Source organism: Vigna unguiculata, chromosome 7 (genome assembly GCF_004118075.2).
Source record: "Vigna unguiculata cultivar IT97K-499-35 chromosome 7, ASM411807v1, whole genome shotgun sequence".
In the NCBI taxonomy this organism is placed as follows: domain Eukaryota; kingdom Viridiplantae; phylum Streptophyta; class Magnoliopsida; order Fabales; family Fabaceae; genus Vigna; species Vigna unguiculata.
Window position 1 is genome coordinate 33,960,833 of NC_040285.1, and position 21,505 is coordinate 33,982,337.

A 21,505-nucleotide genomic window follows, 5' to 3' on the forward strand; every position below is an offset into this window, starting at 1 on the left:
TAGTAACTCCCCCTTACCCTACCGTTGTTCATCCCGTATTCGTTCTCATATCCGTGTGGGTATCCGTTATGCGGTTACTCGCATGTTTTCTTAATATCCACATATATCTGCGGGTATTTGTAAAATAAAAATAAATTTTTTTAATAATATATTTTAATCATAAATTCAAATGAAATACAGTACATAACATTCATAAATTTCAAACCAAGTTCAAGTAATCTATTTAAATAGTGTTGATTGACAATTTACAAAGAAAGAGATAATCTATTTTAAAACCAATTGATAAGAAACATGTTAACAAGCGGGTGTAAAATTTATTCGTATCCATTATCTGCGAATATCCATTTACAATATTCACTCTACCCGTTATAAATTTTATTCACAAGTATCCACGTAATTGTTTTTACATCCCTAATAAATAATAGATAAATTTTAAAAACAATAAACAATAATTAATAATTTTTTTTAATATTCCTCCTTTTTTTTCAATAGGTAAAGCAGAGGAGCTTTTTGTTTCCTCCTCGCTAAAGGAAAGTATCGCCGGTGGCTTCTCTTATAAACTGCAAAATTATTTTTTTAATGTTTCTTTCCTTATACTACCCTCAACTTTCACTGAAATTACTCACTCTACCACTACGCGAATCTTTAACAGAGGGGCCTCGCAGTCATTACGCATATAATACCACTACAAAGATTCATCCTCACACGACACCGTTTTCACCCACTCCACGCTTCCGTCGGGGACTCACCCCCGCCAAAACCCGCTATTGTCGTCGCCACCCTCTCACAAATTCATTTCCACTTTTGCCCCTCCCTTGCGTTTCGAATTTCAATTCGCTCCAATCGAAGTTCGATTTTGCGAAACACTCCATTCCAGAAGCTTCGATTCTCGATCGCCGAGAAACGGAGCCCTAAAAATAATTCTTCTAGGGTTTCTCTGTCTTTGCGTGGTTTTGGTTTTGAAATTTTTGATCCGTTCGGGAATGGGGGAACGAGGAGAGGACGAGGATTTGCAAATGGCGATTCGAATGAGCATGCAACGCGCGACGCCGGAGACGAAGCGCAGCAAGCCGCAGGATGCCGCCGCCGGGGCGGTTTCGGAATCGTCGGAAGATTCGCCAGAGTCTAAGACCCGGCGGAGGGAGCTCATGGCGGCGGCGGCAGAGAAGCGGATAGCGGCAGCGGTGAGGGTTTTGCCATCATCATTGCCACCGGGGAAGAAAAGTGGTGAATTGGGGAGGAGAGAGGAGTTGCGTTTGAAGAGTGTGAATTCGAGTAAGGAACTTTCAGCGGAAGAAGCAAATCAATTGTTTTCTATGGTGTTTGGAAATGAAGTCTCTAAGGGGATTCTTGCACAGTGGAGCAACCAGGGAATACGGTATTTTATAATTTCAAATTACTTATTAATTTATCTGAAGTGTATGGATATGTTGCCAAGTGTAGGATTAATAGACACAAATCTTTAACATGTTCTTGTGTTGAAACCCCTGTTGCATACTTTCATTTTCTAGATGAGGATGTAATTGGTATACCTATTTTGGTGCTTTGTTTTTCTTATTTAATGTTCGATGCATATTCCTGCTTCCCCCCATAATGTTGTTATGTTATCCAGCGGTATGTGTTTCTTGTTTCTATGTGATTGGAGTCGGAGTTGGATATATGTTTGTTCTGAATCAGGATATGTATCTATTTGTATCATATTTCTGATTCTGAAGTGAGCTCAGTTACTCATACAGTCTTGAAAATCCCATGACTTCACTGCCATGCTCTCATTATTAATCAATATAAAATCGAACCTGTATATTCTGGCATTGGAAAATACAATATATTACAAGAAAAAGGGGGAAATTGGAACTTTATCTTCAAAATAATGCATTTTCCCAGCAGTAAAACATATCGAGGGTTTTGTAAATATACCTTAATCGCTAAAGTCTTGGTGAATGATCATTCAAAAAGTAAGGAATAAGATTTAGAAAAGGTATAGGAATGCAGTAAAAATAAAACTGTATTAGTTAACGTATTGTCAATATGCCTTTTTTCTCTTTTCCTCTGGAGAAAGTGTAGAACTTCCTATGTGAAAGCCTGACTAACTAAATGAGGGCTGCTAGGGTTGAAGTTCTTACGTAGTACTGGTGTTAGACAAATTTCTTGTGTACGATTCTTCATTGATTGCTTGATGGATGCAGTTTATGAAATAATTGGTTGGTTCTCCTTGCTTGGTAAAGAATGAAAAAGTTCCTGTTGAAACTACTTGAGAAAACTAACAAAAAGAAAACCACAGAAGAATGCAACATTGCTATTGAACATAATCCTTTTTGTATGTTGTAGAGTGGCAAAATTATTTGTCATACAAAGTGATTTTGTTCACTTGATGCTACATTCCTTCTTAATTAGATAGCTAAGCCATGCCTGGTTTTTGTGGTTCCTTGATATCATCTGTTTGTTACTTGGAGAATATTTTCATTTTATTATCTTCTGTTGAGGTATGTTTAATGTAATAACTCAATATTTGCACAAGATGTTTGTATCATGTCCTTTAATCAATGACCAATATTTCTTATTTCGAAACTTGCTTCTGAACATCAAGTGCAATCGAACCTTTCTGCTGTGAAACTATTGCTATGCTGCTCATTTTCTATTTGTGAAGCATAATTTATGAATGGATTAATTTCACTGAAAAAACATCATTATAAAGGAAATCATGAACATGTGTTGTCATTCCTTGATATTATTTGTTAGTTACTTGGAGACTATTTTCATTTTTGAGCTTCTGTGGAGGTATTTTTAATATAACAACTAAATATTGGCACGAGATGTTTGTATCTTGTCCTTTAATCAAGGACCAATATTTCTTATTTTGAAACTTGCTTATCATGTCCAGTTGAACCTTCCTGCTGTGAAACTATTGCTATGCTGCTCATTTTGTATTTGTGAAACATAATTTATGAATGGATGAATTTAACCGAAAAAACATCATTATAATGGAAATCATGAATGTGTGTTTGCAACTCTTCATCTGCATGTTATATTTTTTAACATATTGATGTTTTGACTTTTGAATTATTTTTTGTATACCTTTTGTTTGTGTATAATACCTTTTATCAATTTTCCAGTTAGTTACCACCCTGTTATCTGTTGTATTGAGTAGATTGTTACAGCTGTCATAATCAGGTTGTTACAACTGATCCGGTCAGTTAGAACGCATCTGTAGTCTATGTGTAACTGCTGTAAACAGAAGCTCATCACTTCTATAAAACTCAGTATAATCAATTCAAAGTTTCTTTTCTCTTAAGTTTGATTTCAATACTTTTAAATTCAGATAAGATTGTGTACTTGCTTTTTATTGCTAATACTTTGAAAAACTGCACCATAGGTTTAGCTCTGATCCTGTAACATCAATGGGCCTAGTGCAGCATGAAGGCGGTCCCTGTGGCGTTTTGGCAGCTATACAAGTAATTGCTACATTTTTTCAATGCTGTCCATTTTTCGGATCTGTTTAAGAAGTCCCTTTTTCAAACAATGAAAGTGCTACTGATCTGGTTGTGATGATTTCACTCCAAATAGGGACCTTCAGTATAACAAACCCACCTAATATGCATAACTGTCCTTAAACTATTGAGACTGTTTTACAATGGTTTTGGGTGAAACAATAAGCACTAAATGAGTGCTTTAACCTCTAGAATGTACACTGACTGTGTGGTACACGTATTAACTATAGGCAGTAAACAAGTATTTTGTAGTCAGAAAATATTAGCAAATGGCTGTATGATAAATCTATTCGGTGTTTTCTTTATATGATTTCCCATGTATATGTTTCAAGTAAAAGAAATTTAATGATGTCTTCTTACTCTCATGTAAGGATGGGTATGGGGATGATGACTGCAGGTATATTCCTACATTCATATTTGTGGTATTCATACAGACCCCGGGTATTCATGGATATCGACAAATATTAAGAATTTAAACATCTTGAAGAAAAAATCATATTATAACTATTTATTAATTTTATTTTTTTTTAAATTAAATAGTATTGCAAAAAACATATCAAGTTCATTTATATACTTTATAGTAATCTGTATACATAATTATTGTGTGCATATGTTTATTCTTTAAAAATTCATTATAATTAAGAAAAAATAAATTTTATTTCATAAAAAAAGATGTAATAATAAGTTTAAGAAGTAAAGAGGTATCCACGGGGCAGATTATATGTTCTCCACCCACACCCACACCCGGTGGATCATTTTAACTTTTCCACTTTAGTAGTGTTGACTTTTGTTGATTCAATGAATAAATATACTGTTGTAACAACTGAGCTCGCTTGTGAGTGTATAATTAAATATTGATTTATTATTTTTATTTCATTTATTTATTCTTTTTAGAAAGAAGATTTTGAGTCTAACTCAATCTCATAAAACTGACTTGTATGGTAGGGTTTACACTCACTTATATACTATAATTTGACCACATAACTTTAGTTGATATGACATATTCAACACACCTCTTACCGAGGACTAGACATCTTGAGTGTTAGACTAATTATTTGTGGATGGTCTTGATAATGGAGACATGATAGACCCAATGGATCTTGTTAGGACAAACTCTAATAGAATCATAAAAGATGGACCTTAAGCTTAATTCAATATCATAAAATTGACTTGTAATGGAAGATTTGCATCGACTTATATGTTATAATTTGGTAATATATCAATGTGATATCTCCACCAACTTTAAAGAATTTGACATAATGTAAATTCCTAAAAGCATGTTTTTGTCCTGTGTTGGTTTTGCTCATGTTTTTCTTTAACTTTTCAGGCATTTGTGCTTAAACACATCATTTTCTTCAGTGATGAGTTGAAAGATGTACCATGCCTGCCACAAAAGGGTCTGGGTGCATCATTTAAAAGTCTGTCTGTTCCATCTTATACTTTTTCTTCACTCCCTGAAGGTGTAAAAGTAAGGTGATTAACTTTCTCCTGACCAATCGTTTCTGCTTAGCTTGGTAAAATTCATTATAATAAAATTATATCCATTTTTTGTATTCTGTACTTCATGTCTTTATTCAGCCATTTTCTTTGGTCTATAGCGCCCTGTTTCCTGGTGTATTGTCAACATGAATACTGTTTTTTATTCAATTAACTATTCTTTTTAATATTGTTTTATATGTTTGCTTTTAATAATTTCAATTTTGATCGAGTTCGGTGTTAACTTGTTCTATTTCATGAGCAGTAGACAGAAGTAGTATTTGTTCAATCAACAAAATTGTGTCACAACTTAATATAAAGTCTTTTATAGAAACTTGGATACCATGAGGCATCTGAATCCAACATTGAGGATTATAGGATGTTTGGTGGAATAAGTGTTTGGTTCACCCTCGCCCCCCACCCCAACTTTGCAAGGGAGGTTTCTCAAATGCTCGGCTTTGTTTGTATCAATTGGTATTTGAGCAGGTTGTGATTGTACTGGAAAAGGCTACCAGTGCAGGGTTTAATTGAAGCATTGTAGAGTGTCAATCAACTACTGAGACCTTGACTCTTTGGAGCAGTCTTTTATAAGGACTTGGATAACATGAGATGTTTAAGTCCCATATTGAGTTTATGAGATGCTCGATGTAGTAGTTTTGGGTTCTCTCTGTTTGGCAACTAGCTTTTAGGGAAGGGTTCTCATAGTTACTGTCTGCCTTGATATGGACAAAAATGCAAGTATACCCACATTTCCACAAATTGTTGTGGGCAAAAAAGTTTATTTGCTGGAAAATTATTTGTTTAGGAACAGAATGGCAGGCATACATGTAGCTACAGGTTAATCAGTGGAAATAGTATACACCATGATTAGGTTTATCAATTTTATATACATGTTAAAGGAGAGAAAAAAAATTAAACTAACTGGGTAGGAGAAAAGGTAAAGGAATTTAACACTTTGGGTTTTTAAGATGTGATTTTTAAATCAAGAAATAAGATGGGTATAATTGTAGCTAACTTTTGAAAGAATGATGTTATAAATGTAACAGCCTAGCAGATAGGTTCATAGCGGTAATATCTGTGGTGGGAAGGGGAATACTTAATTTCGATTATTAGTATTTCAGGTAGATTTTGAAGCTTGTATAAAAATAAAATTTTGGCAACTCTTAGAAACTATAATCCAGATAATACTATTAGGAGAAAAGATTTCTTCAGAAGGGAAATAAATGTTTATGTGGGGAGAACATCCAGAGGTACTTGGATGCACATGTAAATTATGGCCGAGGAAAAGCAAGCGGAGAGGGTAAATCTACCATTATATCCTAGATTTTTCATTAGTTTATGACTTTAAAATGGCTGAAACTTGTTTTATGAAACGGGAAGAACATCCTACGAACCTAGAAAAGGAAGGTGGTATATGTTTAAGGAAATTATATGGAAAACTTTGCTTGGACTTATTTCATATCTAGGGGAAGTTTGACTACCCAATTCAAAGTATTGGTTAATGCCGAGTAGGTTCTCCGGAAAACAATATACTTATGCTTTTTGGTGGAGCATTGTCAAAAGAATAAAAGGGCTTGTATGTGATTCTTCACTAATTTAGAAAAGGCACATGGTCAGGAGAGGTATTATGGAGTGATCTACTGAAGAAAGGAGTTTGTATTTCTTATTCATTCAATCTAGGATATATGTATGAAGGGTCATGGCTAGGGTGAGAAGGCAATATAATGCCACAAGTAATTTTCCTTTAATTTTAGGATTACACCAAGTGTTAGTTTTTAGCTCGTTATACCTTTACCTTGGTCTTAGTCTTATACTGGCTTATTAAGCATATTCAAGATTTGGTGTGTCTAAATAACTTTTCTTTCCCCCTGTTTCATCAACTGACTATGATGACCAAGCATTGGGGGAATTCTTGGTCCTAGCTCTCAAATTATCTATGTAGTATTCACTTATTTTATTTATTTATTTGAATGTGGTATTTAGTACAAGTGCAAGTTCTTGGGTTTTCTGTGGGTTCATAATAGTTTAATCTTTATTTCTCATTTTTCTTATTGAATGGTGAAGATTTCAGGTTTTCTGGTTGTGGACTTCATTTGCTTATTAGTATATGTCCATATATTTAAATGTGCTTATTTCAGATTCTCCTATGTTCAGCCTTTTGAAGGGATTTCAGAGGATGAGGTACCTTGGTTATTGTACTAATATTGGTTATTTATGCATCTTGTTGGAAATAAGATTGAATTAAAATTTCCATTTTTTTTATAAGTGTCTTCTATTGTGATTCTACTATGACATCCTTATTAACCAAATCTAGTCTTGTTGAATCATATTCGTATGTTTATAAATCTTTGTTCCTATCTGATGTCCTTCTGAGTTCCACTGGTCTTTAAAAGTGGTCAGTGTGTTCTTTCATGGTTTTTACATATGCAGTGCTTAATGATATATTTCTGTTGTGTGATTTTGTGGCAGGGCCCTCGTAAGAAGTATGGCTGAAATTTTATTTTCATGTGGAAGTAATAGAAGGGCTGTGATTGCAACTTTGAGCTTTCCAGAGAATCACATTCCACGTTTTGAAGGGATTTCAGAGGACGAGGTACCTTGGTTATTGTACACTGATATTGTTTTTTTGCATGGCATCTTGTTGGCAATATTTTGAATTGTATTCCCTATCTTATTATTATTGTCTTCTACATTAACACTCCCATGATAACCTTATCTGATGAATGAAGTCTTGTCTAATTAACAGGTTATTGCAAAATCACTTCAAGGTCTTTCTATTGAATCTGCCGTGGATCTGCAGAAAGTTCTTAGAGTCGAAACGTGCACATCACAAACAACTGCATTGCAACGGCTTGAAGCAAATCTTCCCTTCTTCCAAAGTCGAATGGGAGCATTGCTTTTCCTAATCTCTGCTTTACTTTCTCGAGGACTGGTATGTTTGCCTGCTTCAAGCTCTTCTACAGCACATTGCATTTTACAGACCCTGAATTCACTGTCTTTTAAAGCAAGAGATATTGGACTATTTTTCCTTCCATTTTCTTTTCTTCCTACTAAGAATGAACTACTTGTGACTTAATATACAAACTCTTTTTGCATAATTAGAAGAATTCCGCTGGGTGACTTGTTAACTGTATTCTTAGCTTGATTGAGTTTGTACTTCTAATTGCTTGCTCCTATAATTCATGTAATGGAAAATAGTAGCCTATTTCTGTTTTAAGGACGGACAACCCAAACAATTTAAACCAATGACAAGGTGATAGAATTATTTATTGTGTTTTGGTTGTCCCGGTAATGCATTGTATTTGAGGTATGAATGTAAGTCTTTAAAATGCTTGGAAATTGGCAGGAGGCCAATGACAACCTAGATAATTAATGTGTTGCTGCGGCTTGAATTGGCTTAAAAAAAATATCAGGGTCTCTTGATGCCATTCCCCATCCCCCTTGAATTCAATTCATGCTTCTTTAGTTGTTCAGAAACTTGATAGGATCCTGAGCTCCTGGAGCCAAAGTGGTCTTATAGTGGTCGGTGATTAATGATTTTACCCGAGGTTTTTTTTTTTTTTTAATTTTAAGCTTCTCTTAAAACATAATCTAAAAGATTTTCATGTTTGGTTCTCTGATTTGTTTGTTAAACTCTAAATTCAAAAAATTTACTTGAAGATGCTGTTTGTTTTTACCATAAATGGGCTATTTTCGGAATGTGGTTAATATTTGTGACTATTCTTCCTGGTTCACCAATCTTGAGGGAAAATTTTGATTTAGTGCTTTTCTGGGAAATGGTTTATTGAATGTGTAGACGTAGTCAAGAAATTGTTTCTGAAAAGTCACAAAGCCAACAAGCTTGTAAGGATTCTGCTGAAAGCATAATTGAATGGAAAAGAGAAGTGAAAGTAAACATTACTATTATAGGAAAATGAATGATTGTGATTTTGAGATGATAGCACTGGTTTAGTAGTGGTTCTATTTATTCTTCAGAACTAATATGGAGATTGAAATTTTGAAGTAAGATGCAGAAAAGAAATACACAAGACTACTTTGGAATCTTTGTTGTCACCATGGACATGGCACGGACATGATTGGTAACATTGATACCAAGTTGAAATTGTAGTAATTGGGTGGAAAATTAAAATGAGAGAATTTACTGTATTTACTAATTATGCCTCTAAATAATTTTTATAGTGTGCTAAGAAAGCGCTAACATTACAATCTTGTTTATAATAATATAATAAAATATAACCTAGTTCAATTACAAGCGTGATACAACCAATATAATGTTTAGCCCAATAACGCTTCTAACATAACAAGACTCCTAATACAATAGTAATCATAAAATATTGATTCAACACAAAATCTGAAGTGTGGTGTCCAATCGCAGCCACTGATTAGTATAGTTTATACCGAGATATTGTGGAATCTGGATTGAAGTAATGTGGATGACAATATCTTCATATGCTTGAATCAACTTGCGTACTCAGGGATCAACATCGAGTTAGATCCAGGATTGTAAGATCCAAATTTCATCTTAATCTCCTGTAAATTTTGAGCTGATATGGGTTCAAAGCTGTGTAAAGCAGTGGGACAATTGTTGCTACATCCTTTAAAGAAAACTAGTTCTATTTATATGGTTTTTAGAAAATTGAGTCTATTATGTTCTCTCATCCTTGAATGTGATGAATAAAATGGTAGTAAGTTAGTTGTGATAAATTCATCTGGATAAGTGAATTTGCATCAGTTGTTATTATGACTTGACTTGAAAAATTATTAGTCAATGCATTTAATATTTTGCTCTCCTTTAGGACTTGGTTCAAAGCGACAGGGATGATCCCAGCCTACCACTGGTTACAGCACCTTTTGGGCATGCCTCTCAGGTACTATACGTGATACATATAATTGGAAAGAGCTCCCATCCTTAAGTAATGCTGATAAATAATGCTGTACAACTAGAATATGAGTTTGTCTTTTTCTTTGAATCTTGTGCTGCAGGAAATTGTGAACCTACTGCTCTGTGGGGAGGCCGTCCCTAATGTGTTTGATGGAAGGATGGATTTAGGGGGAGGGATGTTTCTAAAAGGTATATCTCGAGATGTGGAAGTTGGATTTCTCACACTTTTGGAATCCCTGAATTTTTGCAAGGTTGGTCAGCATCTGAAATCTCCAAAGTGGCCTATATGGGTTGTGGGGAGTGAATCCCATTACACTGTGCTGTTTGCTCTAGACCCCAGCGTTCAAAGTGAGAATGAACTGGAAGGAAGGGAAACACAGATACGCAAAGCCTTTGATGCACAAGATCAGAGTGGAGGTGGTGGTTTCATTAGTGTGGAAGGTTTCCATCAAGTCCTCAGAGAAACAGATATCAAATTTCCACCAGAGAAGCTGGAACATCTTTGCTCTGCAGGGTTCATTGTGTGGAGTGAATTCTGGCAAGTAATTTTGGATCTAGACAAAAGTTTGGGAGGTTTGAAGGATTCATCAGGATTGATGGGTAAGAAGGTCTTTGATCTATACCATTTTAATGGGATTGCTAAATCAGATCTGAATGGCAGCCAAGTAAATTCTGCGGGTGAAACTCCACTACAAAGACCCCGGCTGACAAAATTGAGAGTTTCAGTGCCTCCAAGGTGGACGCCTGAGGAATTTATGGCAGATGTGAAGGTTTCATCTGCTCCTAGTGCTAGTGACTCTGCTGGGAAGGACAATGAAGTATCTAAACCGGAGCCTTCCCAGCATGCGCCTTTGGTGGACTGCATAAGAACACGCTGGGCCCGTGCTACCTGCAGCTGGTTTGGGGATCCTCCTAGTATAGTTTGAGAGGCATTATTTGGAGTCGTATGTGGTGCTTACAGGTGTTTTACAGGAAAGCACGACCATTTCAATCAAGAGTAGACAAAGCCTTTACGTTTTATTTTGATGTGGTATCTCGAGGCACATGAATAGGGGGTTCAGATCTCCAAATTTTCTCCAATATGTGCATAGCCGTTATGTAATGTGGATTGATGTATGTTGAACGTTCTCTTCTATTTTAGCATGCCATTCGTAAGTTAAAACAAAAAAAAAAAAAAAAAAAAGAGGGGGTGGAGATATTTATTGTCAAGCCTGCATGTAGCATCCAAAATGTAATGCCACCAATTAGGAAGAGTTATATACAGTTCTTGGGAGGTTAGTAATAAACGTGAAAACCTGTTCTTGTTTCTGAAATTGTTGTAATAGTAAAGTATCATGCTTGGCTTCTGGAATTTGGGAAAATGAACAGTCATAATAATACCATCGCCTCCTCTGTTGTGGAACATCTTTCTCTTGAGATGAACGGCGTCTTTATTATTTCTTGTGTGTCAGTCATTCAAATTCTCTGCACCCGGCTCTGAGGATTTGAAGTGACTGAAATATTAACATCTTCATAATTATGCGGGTTTGTTAAATAAGATTCGTGTGATGTAATGAATCTTATTACTCATTCTTTGTCCAACTTTGATATCCTTGGATACTATATTCATTTGCAATTTTGAATTAATTAGATATGTGACACTGAGATGTAATAAACTAAAAATGAATTATTTTTTATAGATGATTTCACATAAGAATGACATTTATATTATTTTATTTTAATATGATTACAGTAACTAGTAAATTACATATATAATATATTTAACTCTGATTGTATCGCTGTATCACGTTGATATTGTATCTGTGTCTGGACGTTATGGCACCAGCATTTATTATATGGGATGGTCGTTTTTACGCGAATTTTTTGTATTGATGACATTTTTCTGTGGGAAACATGAGTAGCTTCCGCATGCATTCCAGAATAATTTAAAATAGAATAAAAACGTGATATATTCACATACTATACAACAACCTTCACCAAATGGAAAAGCAACCATATTCAGAGATGATGATAATTTGATTCTTGGATGGGATGGAATCAAGTTTAATTCTATTCTTCTATAATGTATAAGTAAAACAGGGTAGAGTCTGGTTCCATTTCTTGTTCGTGAATTCAATGATGATGAGAATAGGAAATTTTAATCATGTGGAGGCCAGGGTGTCTTTGATACAGCAATGGTTTTTTCTCCGAAGATTGTCTCTGTGGTCGATGAAGAAGGAAGCAGAGTTAGAATCAGCACTCTCACGCAATCGACGATGGATAGTGAACAACCAGATAAAGAACATCATCCTCCGATATCCCAACAACGAAATCCCCATCGAAACCCTTCAGAAGAAGTTCAAAACCCTCGATCTCCAGGGCAAAGCCCTCAACTGGCTCTCTAAGTACCCATGCTGCTTCGAAATCCACGATAACCGCTGCCGCCTCACCAAACGCATGATGAACCTCGTCGCACAGGAACACTCCCTCATCGACTCCCTCCAACCCCTCTTCGCTCGCCGCTTGGCCAAACTTCTCATGCTAACCCTCCGCAACAGACTCACCGTCCTCAAAATCAACGAATTCAAACGCGCGTTTGGCTTCCCCGACGATTACGTAATCAGGATCCTGCCCAACTACCCTAATTTGTTCCGTATCGTCAACGAGAGCGGCAGGAGGAGTTCCATGGCCATTGAGTTGCTGCATTGGGACCCTGACCTCGCAGTCTCCGCCGTCGAATCCTCCGCTGCGAAGCACGGTACGCCGCCACGTTTTTCATGTTCCTTGCCGTCTAGTTGGGTGAAATCCTGGGAGAGATTTCGCGAATTCGACGAAATTCCTTACATTTCGCCGTATTCGGATCCTCGAGGTTTGGTGGAGGGGTCCAAGGAGATGGAGAAGAGGAATGTCGGTTTGGTACATGAGTTGTTGTCTTTGACTCTTTGGAAGAAGGCTTCGATTGTGAAGTTGGGGCATTTTAAGAGGGAGTTCCTTTTGCCCGATAGGTTGAATGTGTTCTTGCTCAAGCACCCTGGGATTTTCTATGTTTCCAATAAGTATAAGATTTACACTGTGCTTCTTAGGGAGGCCTATGTCGGGTCTCAGCTTGTGGATAAGGATCCTTTGGTGGTTGTGAAGGAGAAGTTTGGGGACTTGATGCAGGAGGGGCTTCATGAATACAATCAGAGGCGTCGCCTCCTCAATGTTGAAAAGAGAAGGAGGTCAGGGGTTCCATTGATTAGTGTAGATGGTGCAAAGGGTAGAAGGAGAAGTCACGAAGTTGATGATGATTATGGTGATAGTAATGGTGCAGATAGTAAGGTGGGAGGGTTATTTGACCCTGAAGAAAGAAAACGGTTTTATAGAGTTCTCTTTGATGATGATGTTTCTTGAAATTCAACCTTGGTGTATAGATTGTGCGTTTGATTTGCCTAGTTTGGTGCATGTTTGGATAACAGTTGCATCCTTCCAGTAGTAGCTTCAGAATAAAAGATACTAAAGGCCAACATTAACATTTTCCTAAAGTACGAGTCCTACATGGTTATCCAATCATGCTCTTAGACATTCTACCCTCTTTCCCAATAAATAACTGCATACCACATTCTCCGAAATTAATGGCCTGTACTTCACTACTTATCCACCGAATAGATCAAGTCTTAACCTTAATTCTTTCTGTATTAGATTCTCATCTCATTAAAAGAATGGTAAGCTGCAGTTGCCATTTTGTCAATGCTTCTTTCATTAGGATCATTTTTTTTGTTTTCTTCATTTCTTGGCTCTCCGTTGTCTTGCATTAGTTTTTGTAACCTAGGTGCAACTTGTATAATCTAAAATAGTGTGAAAGTCTTGGCATCTATTTAAAAACTGAGGGGACAATGAAGATATTGTTCTGTGTGATTGAGAAAGTTCCAAATTCGATTTTGTGTACCTATAGTTAGAATTAGTTGTGCCATCAGCCTTCACATTGTTATTATTTACATTTATAGCTTTTCCCCTTGTGAAGGGAAAGTCAGTTTGTTTACTAATCTCAGAATAGTTTTGTGCTTGTTTGGCTTGAGCTTGAATGAATTAACATCAATCTAGATCTAGAATTTGTATATCCGTCTGTTCCAAAAAAATTAGATGATTTTAGAAGGAAGGTTGTCTTCTCTTAAAGCTGTGAACTGCAATATAGCTTATGTTTCAAGTATGTTAAACTTTGAACTACCTTTTTTTTTGTTCGACAATGATCAGCTATCATACTAAGGAAAGGATACTCGTGAATTTGCATTAGTTGCTAAGTTGTCACGGTCGCATTACAAATTGACCCTGTTATTGCATACACGGTTTTGTTTTCTTCTATGACTTGGAGGTGCCTCTCATTATTCTTTCTGTTAATTGCCTTTTCTCCCTTTTGAACATTGTTGTGCAGAAAATTGTAAAGTTCTCTTATGAATGCTTGTAAAGTTCTCTTAGGAATGTGTTTGAAGAGAGGAGCAACTTATAATATGCCGATCTTTACTTAACTGAGATTCAGCAGTGTCTATGCACAAGGCTCATGCGGATAGTTAAGAGATTAAATATATGAAATAACTTTAAATTGCTAAAATTTGTTAAATAAAAATGTTATCGAATGTTATGTTTATTAGCAAGCATCATTATTATCATTTTAAATAGCCTTCTGAAGATGAGAAAATGATAAATTAAATATCTAGAAATTTGAGAATTTATATAAAAAATAAATAACCGACGAAAATGAATTAAAATAGAAGATTCTTAACATGCCAATAAAATTAAAAATTGTCCATGATATAACTAGAAATATTTTTAAATGCTTTGAATGAAGTCGTGTTTTTGAATTTTATGTAGGAAAAAAATGTGATTTAAAAAAAACAATTTTTTATTGTGAATATTTCAAATTAATAACATGATAATACTTTAATTTGAAAATTAAGAAGAAAAATGATTTACAAAGGCTTAAAGATATTTATAAACACACGATATATACTTAGAAGGAGAAAGAAAAAAAACATTGATAGATGTATATCAAATAAAGATATACATGTGTCATTATCCCATTAAGGATGGTGCTAAAGTGTCATCTTTTTCTTGTGAGTAGTATAGTATAGTTGTTTATAAATTCAACTCATTCCTGCAGGGGAAAAAAATGAATAGGTTAGAAAAACATTTTTAATTGAAAAAAGTTATAGTAACTAATAGTAATGAATATCTCAATGTATCTGCAAAAGAGTTATCTCCAACATGTTTGTCCAATTGATGAACCACACAAGTAACTATTCGAAGCTAAATATAACGTGGTACATTCTAATTGACCCCACAGATAAGAAGTTTCATTCTTTTTTTCGTATAATCCTAATGCACGAACCAATGGAAAAAACACCTCATTGTAAATTTGATTGGTCTTGAAGCATGATGCCAAAGACTATATCTCATGTGAGATACTAATTGTAATAGGTAGAACAAAACTTATTTGGAGTTATGGCATTAAGAAGTTTGACTTCTCATAACATCATTATATAATAGTGATGAAATTTGGACAAAAAAATCAAGAGTGTCAAATTAGATTTTTTATATTTAAATTATTTTTTTTAATTAAAAAAATTATTTATTCTCTTTTTTCAAAACAATCACACATGATAATAGAAAAAAATATGATTATCATTCACTATATGACATAAAATAACCATAAAATAAACAAAAAAAAACTAAATTTCAAAATTTAGGATTATACTACTTTGAAGAAAAATATAATTAGGGTTTATATCGATTTCACAAAAAATTCCTAAAATCATAATCAAGATTCATACTAATTTGAAAAAAACTTAATTTGGAAAAGATAATGTGAGAATGTGTTATTGAATCTCTCACTAAGAGATAATTGAGAATGCATTTTTTAATATCTTTGTTTTTTAATATCAATTTCTCAATTTATCTATATGTTATTTTTCCCTTACATTTTCTTGATGATTTAACTTATAATTAAAAACATAACCTTAATTTTTTTCATTAACAAAATCTTTATTAAGTTAGGTTTTATTTTATTTTTTATTATAATTTTTCATAATATAAACTTAATTTAAATAATATAATAATACATAAATATAATTTTAAATATATATATATATATATATATATATATATAAATTAAAAAAAAAAACTTTGGAAGAACCATGACTTTCCCGATCATTACCAAAGGTTCACCTTAATCAATAAATCATATATCAAACACAAGTGAAATAAAAATCATAATCATCTCAAAATTTTAAGACTTTTTTTAACTCTTCTCATTTATGGTTCAACATGACAATATTTCTTTGAAGTTTGAGGTGTAACTATGTAAGTGCACTCTATCTATTTATGTATCAACAAGGTTTTTATCTTATCTTCACATTGTTAAGAAAGTATTCTATATAAAGAATTCTTGTTGGAAAATACAAAACGAAAATAGAGAGATAATGGCTAAAGATTAATGAATACATGATGTTATTGTGGTTTTTCTTTCCTTAAAAAACTATTTCAGAAGATAGTATGTGTTTTTGTAGAAAGTTCATAAATCACATATTTTCTTTCTGTACTTTCTTATTCCAACAACATGTTGCAAAATATATTAAAAAGAAAAAGGTAAAGGCGAACCATATCTTCAACAAGAAGCCACTACAACAAAACAAATGACACATCAAATTCAAATATTCAAATATAAATAAATAGTATACGTTTAGCTTGTTTGCTTAGATATAAAGTTAAAAAAAAATGTTTTCTATATGTTAAAAAAACAGACCCATTAAATTATTTTTCATTAAATGTCAGATATTATATGATATAGAGAATTATTAAATGTTTATCCTGATTTTACTTCCTTTCTTCAGTATATCTTATTGATGAATTTGTAACTTTTAATAGTTTGTTCTAAATAGCGATGACTAGTACCAGATACAGACACCCTGATCGTCTCACAAGATGGCAACAAGTTGGATCGGTATTGGTATTGTCTATTCACGATAAAAAGATTTACGGTGTTGGCCATTCTTTTATTTGTCGAATATTTGTTTAAAATATATTTTTAGATATTTTAAAATTCATGGATACATGTGAATGTTTGTGAATATTTTAAAAATATATATTTTATAATTAAAAATAAATAAAAAAATATTAATTTAATTTAATCTAATAAAATATAAATTAAATTTTATTTTTTATTAAATTTAACTTAATAAAATATAAATTAAATTTTAATTTTAATTTTTTGTAGATAATAGATATTCGTGGTAGGAATAGTATGATATTCGTACTCAAGTCATTTATAAATGGATATTAAAACATTTGGTATCTACGGATAATAAATACTTATGGGTATAAACTATTTTTTGTGGATTTTATTCACAGATACCACAGAAACTATTTTGTCATTCCTCATCCCATTTTCAAATCATAATTTATCTTGAATTGCATTCCTAGTATAAAATTTGTATTGATATTCATGTATCTATACCAATTTTTTATTGTTTCAATATAAATTAATTGATTTAATTAAAAAAAATAATGATAAAGAAAACACAATGTTATCAAATATGTAATACAAAAATGATATATTTTTTGTTTTTTCAAATGTCAGATATTTAGAAAGGAAATAAAATTAAATAAATTTATAATCATAATACCATATCACAGTTGGATAAAATTAAAGGAATTGTATAAAATATTAAGTAATTGAACATAAATAAAATTTCATAATAATCAAAATATCTATTAATTTTGTAAAGGTTAATAAAACAAATCGATAAAGTTAAAAAATATTTTTTAAAAGAATGTAAAAGAAAAATATTTAAGTTTATAAATATTTTAAATGGTTTTTAACTTTTTTGTTTAAACTATAATGAAATCCTTTTTTTTTATACACAAACATAGGTTATAATACATTATTTGAACAAAATTGTACAAAACAAAATATTATAATACATTATTTTAACAAAATTGGACAAAACAAAATATTAAACTAATATTAATTTTTACACAACTTAGAATTTATTCTCTTGATTATCTTGATTATCGATCTAACTTGGATGCTCGTTAACAAGATTCATAATAATGATATTAAATTAAATTATTTTATTATAGTAAATGAAACATATTTACACTTTTACGAGTAAAATTACATATGTGAAGGTGAATTAAAAAAATAATTATATAAAATAATCACCTATTATTCTACGTGATAAAATATAAAATAATAAAAATATTAAAAAATAAAAATAATAAAATACATATTTTATAAACAATTTGATATTAAATTTTAAAAACAATAAGTAATAATTAATAATTTTTCTTAATATTCCTCCTTTTTTCAATAGGTAAAGCAGAAAAGCTTTTTGTTTCCTCCTCGCTAAAGGAAAGTATCGCGGGTGGCTTCTCTTATAGACTGCAAAATTATTTTTTCAATGTTTCTTTCCCTATATCACCCTTAACTTTCTCAACTTTCATTGAACTAAATAATACAAAGTAAAAAATTGTATGAATAGATATAAGGACAATGATACAATGCCTCAGTTATTTGACCATAATCTTACCCGTCTATGTGACATTCATTATTTTAATATATTTTAATATGAGAAGAGCAGTGACGCGTGAGAGAAGCTCGAGTGAATGTTGAGTTTGGGATACACGCGCTGCAGGGGAAAAGTAAGAAAAAAAGAACTGAATGTTGCGGTTTAAACTAAAGGCGAGAGTGCGGATTAGGGAAAAGCGAGAGTGCGGTTTTGGGAAAGAATAACAGAGGTGGATCGCTGTCATAGCTTCGCCGACAATTGGAAGCCCTAATTTTGGTGTTCTTCTTCTCCAAATCAAATGGCAATTTGGTATGTTTTACTACCCCGATTGCAATTCCTTATTTTTGTGATGTTTTTCCTCAATAAAGATCAATTTGTTTCTCCTATTAATTTGAATGGAGTGCATGTTCCAAGTGAAGTTGCAGAAGACAAAGATGTAACCAACAGCGATATATGTACGTGCGTATGAGGAATGATCCACGGTTACGGTTCAAAAGTCGTGTAATCCAAACTCCGTTCGCAGTTTATAGTCAAAAGAAGAAAAAGATACCAAAATAGTTGTTAGAGTTGCAGCAATATGTATCTATTTTGTTTTGTTTGATGGAAATGAAATATCATTTTCATTTGTTTAATTATAAGAACGTAAAATTGTAATTCAAACGTATGAAACATGTAGTTGTGAACAATTTTTTTCGTTGTGTTTTCGTACCAGAAAAGTTGGGTTTTCTTTCAATCTTCAATTCCAATCACTTGTTTGAGATGTTTGGTCATGATTCATGGTGATGGAATTATTTGTATGGCCTTTGGATTGTGTCCAAACCAGATTTCATGTAAAAATACCGTTGAAAAGTAGTTCCAGTAGTGCATGTACAAAAAGTTGAGTGTAAAAAGACACTTATGCAATTAGAAAAGGGCATTTGATTCTCGTACCAGAAAAGTTGGGTTTTCTTTCAATCTTCAATTCCAATTAGTTCTTTAAGTTGTTTGGTGATGATTCATGGTGATGGAATTATTTGGATGGCCTTTTGATTGTATCCAAACCAGATTTGATGTAAAAATACACTTGAAAAGCAGTTGCAGTACCGCCTGTATAAAAAGTTTAGTGTAAAAAGACACTTATGTAATTACAAAAGGACACTTGATTCTCATACCAGAATAGTTGGGTTTTCTTTCAATCTTCAATTCCAATTAGTTCTTTAAGTTGTCTGGTGATGATTCATGATGATAGAAATATTTGTATGGCCTTTGGATTGTGTCCAAACCAGATTTGATGTAAAAATACACTTGAAAAGTAGTTCCAGTAGTGCATGTACAAAAAGTTGAGTGTAAAAAGACACTTATGCAATTAGAAAAAGACACTTGATTCTCGTACCAGAAAAGTTGGGTTTTCTTTCAATCTTCAATTCCAATTAGTTCTTTAAGTTGTTTGGTGATGATTCATGGTGATGGAATTATTTGGATGGCCTTTTGATTGTATCCAAACCATATTTGATGTAGAAATACACTTGAAAAGCAGTTCCGGTAGTGCATGTACAAAAAGTTGAGTGTAAAAAGACACTTATAGAATTAGGAAAGGACATTTCATTTTCGTACCAGAGAAGTTGGTTTTTATTTCAATCTTCAATCTCAAACACTTGTTTGAGATGTTTGGTCATGATTCATGGTGATGAAATTATTTGTATGGCCTTTGGATTGTGTCCAAACCAGATTTCATGTAAAAATACCTTTGAATGGCCTTTAATAAACCAACAACTATGCCAACAAGAGTGCGCCCAAGCAATGCACCGAACGGTACCCACCACTTTCTGCCAAACCCGCCGCCTCCAACAACCCAAACCACTCTCGAGAACTCCGCTATCCGCTTCCACTGCGACCCACAACACCAACCTTTATGGAAGGATAGCCTTTTGGGGAAGAAAAAACTCTTGCGATACAAATGCCTCTGTGCTTGTGTGACCTACTTGAAGAAGATACTTGCGGGGAAGGAGAAGAACGAGGTAAAACGAACCAACACACTATGTTTTTTAAAAATGTTTCTCCAATTCACCGCGCGTGCACATGACGCATCCATTACCTGGGACGCTGCCTCCAATTACTGTTTCATTTAAAAATATTAAAATAATGGATGTCACGTAGACGAGTAAGATTGGGATCAAATAACTGAGACATTGTATCATTATCATATATATATATAAAGTACCTTTGATATATATATATATATATATATATAAATACGCTTTTCATATAATAAAAACTATTTTGTGGAGAATTTCTTTTCAAACAAATAAAGATTAAAGATCAAAGAGAATAAAAAAAATAATTATTTTATATTACAATTAAATAAATAGTGGTGGGAGGTGGAGGTGTAATGTTCCTTTTTTTTTTTCTAGAATTTAAAACCATATTCTTTAAGAAAAATTGTTAATCAGGACTAAAGAAAAATTGTTTGAAATTTTTTTCAAAACTAGTCTCGTTTAATAGTTGAAATACAATTTTCAATGATATTATACTAATTCATCTATAGAAAAGTAAGACATTTTAACTAAATGATTGAAAGATAAATATCTTTGTGAAAATTAATTAACATTTAAATTTAAAATAAAAAATGTTTAGAACGCTTACATCCTTCTTGTTAAACAAATGAAAAAAAAAAATCCTAATGGAGAAGCCAATAAAAACATGAATATGTAACCTCTTCTAGCACACACTTAATTTAACATTAATTTTGTGCATTTTTATGCAACATACATAATAATCACATGTAGCCTAAATAAAATAATGAACTACTATAATTGCAATTAAAGAATTATTAATATCACATACACAACACATAATTCAGTAGATGGTCATCATCTATGCTTGATTTTATTTTTCTCAAAACATCATCTCAAATGTCTCAAAGTACTTATGAGAACATGCTCATACTCGTTTAATCATACTTAGACGTCTAAGAACATTCATGGAGACATGCTCACATTCGTCTAATTATACTTAGACATTTAAGAACACTTATAATCACACATATCTTGGAGCATTCATAGATATATGTTCATAACATTCCAATTTATCAACACAAAACATAACAATACATATAGATATTTATCTGTGATTCCATGAAATATTAACTTCTCTTAATT

At 32.8% G+C, this 21,505-nt stretch overlaps 2 protein-coding genes across 2 annotated transcripts; both read left to right on the top strand.

Annotated features, from left to right (window-relative positions):
* The first annotated feature begins 668 nt into the window (after positions 1 to 668).
* On the top strand, positions 669 to 11,262 carry LOC114192233 (ubiquitin carboxyl-terminal hydrolase MINDY-3). Its single transcript, XM_028081887.1, has 7 exons — positions 669 to 1,378; positions 3,374 to 3,452; positions 4,816 to 4,961; positions 7,434 to 7,557; positions 7,711 to 7,896; positions 9,761 to 9,832; positions 9,948 to 11,262. Exons 1-7 carry the CDS (start codon positions 984 to 986, stop codon positions 10,770 to 10,772), a joined length of 1,827 nt encoding a protein of 608 aa, XP_027937688.1. The 5' UTR covers positions 669 to 983; the 3' UTR covers positions 10,773 to 11,262.
* A 452-nt stretch (positions 11,263 to 11,714) lies between these two features.
* LOC114190075 (protein WHAT'S THIS FACTOR 1 homolog, chloroplastic) lies at positions 11,715 to 13,555 on the top strand. Its single transcript, XM_028078840.1, has one exon. The coding sequence runs from the start codon at positions 11,962 to 11,964 to the stop codon at positions 13,216 to 13,218; it is 1,257 nt and encodes a 418-aa protein (XP_027934641.1). The 5' UTR covers positions 11,715 to 11,961; the 3' UTR covers positions 13,219 to 13,555.
* The last annotated feature ends 7,950 nt before the right edge of the window (positions 13,556 to 21,505 follow it).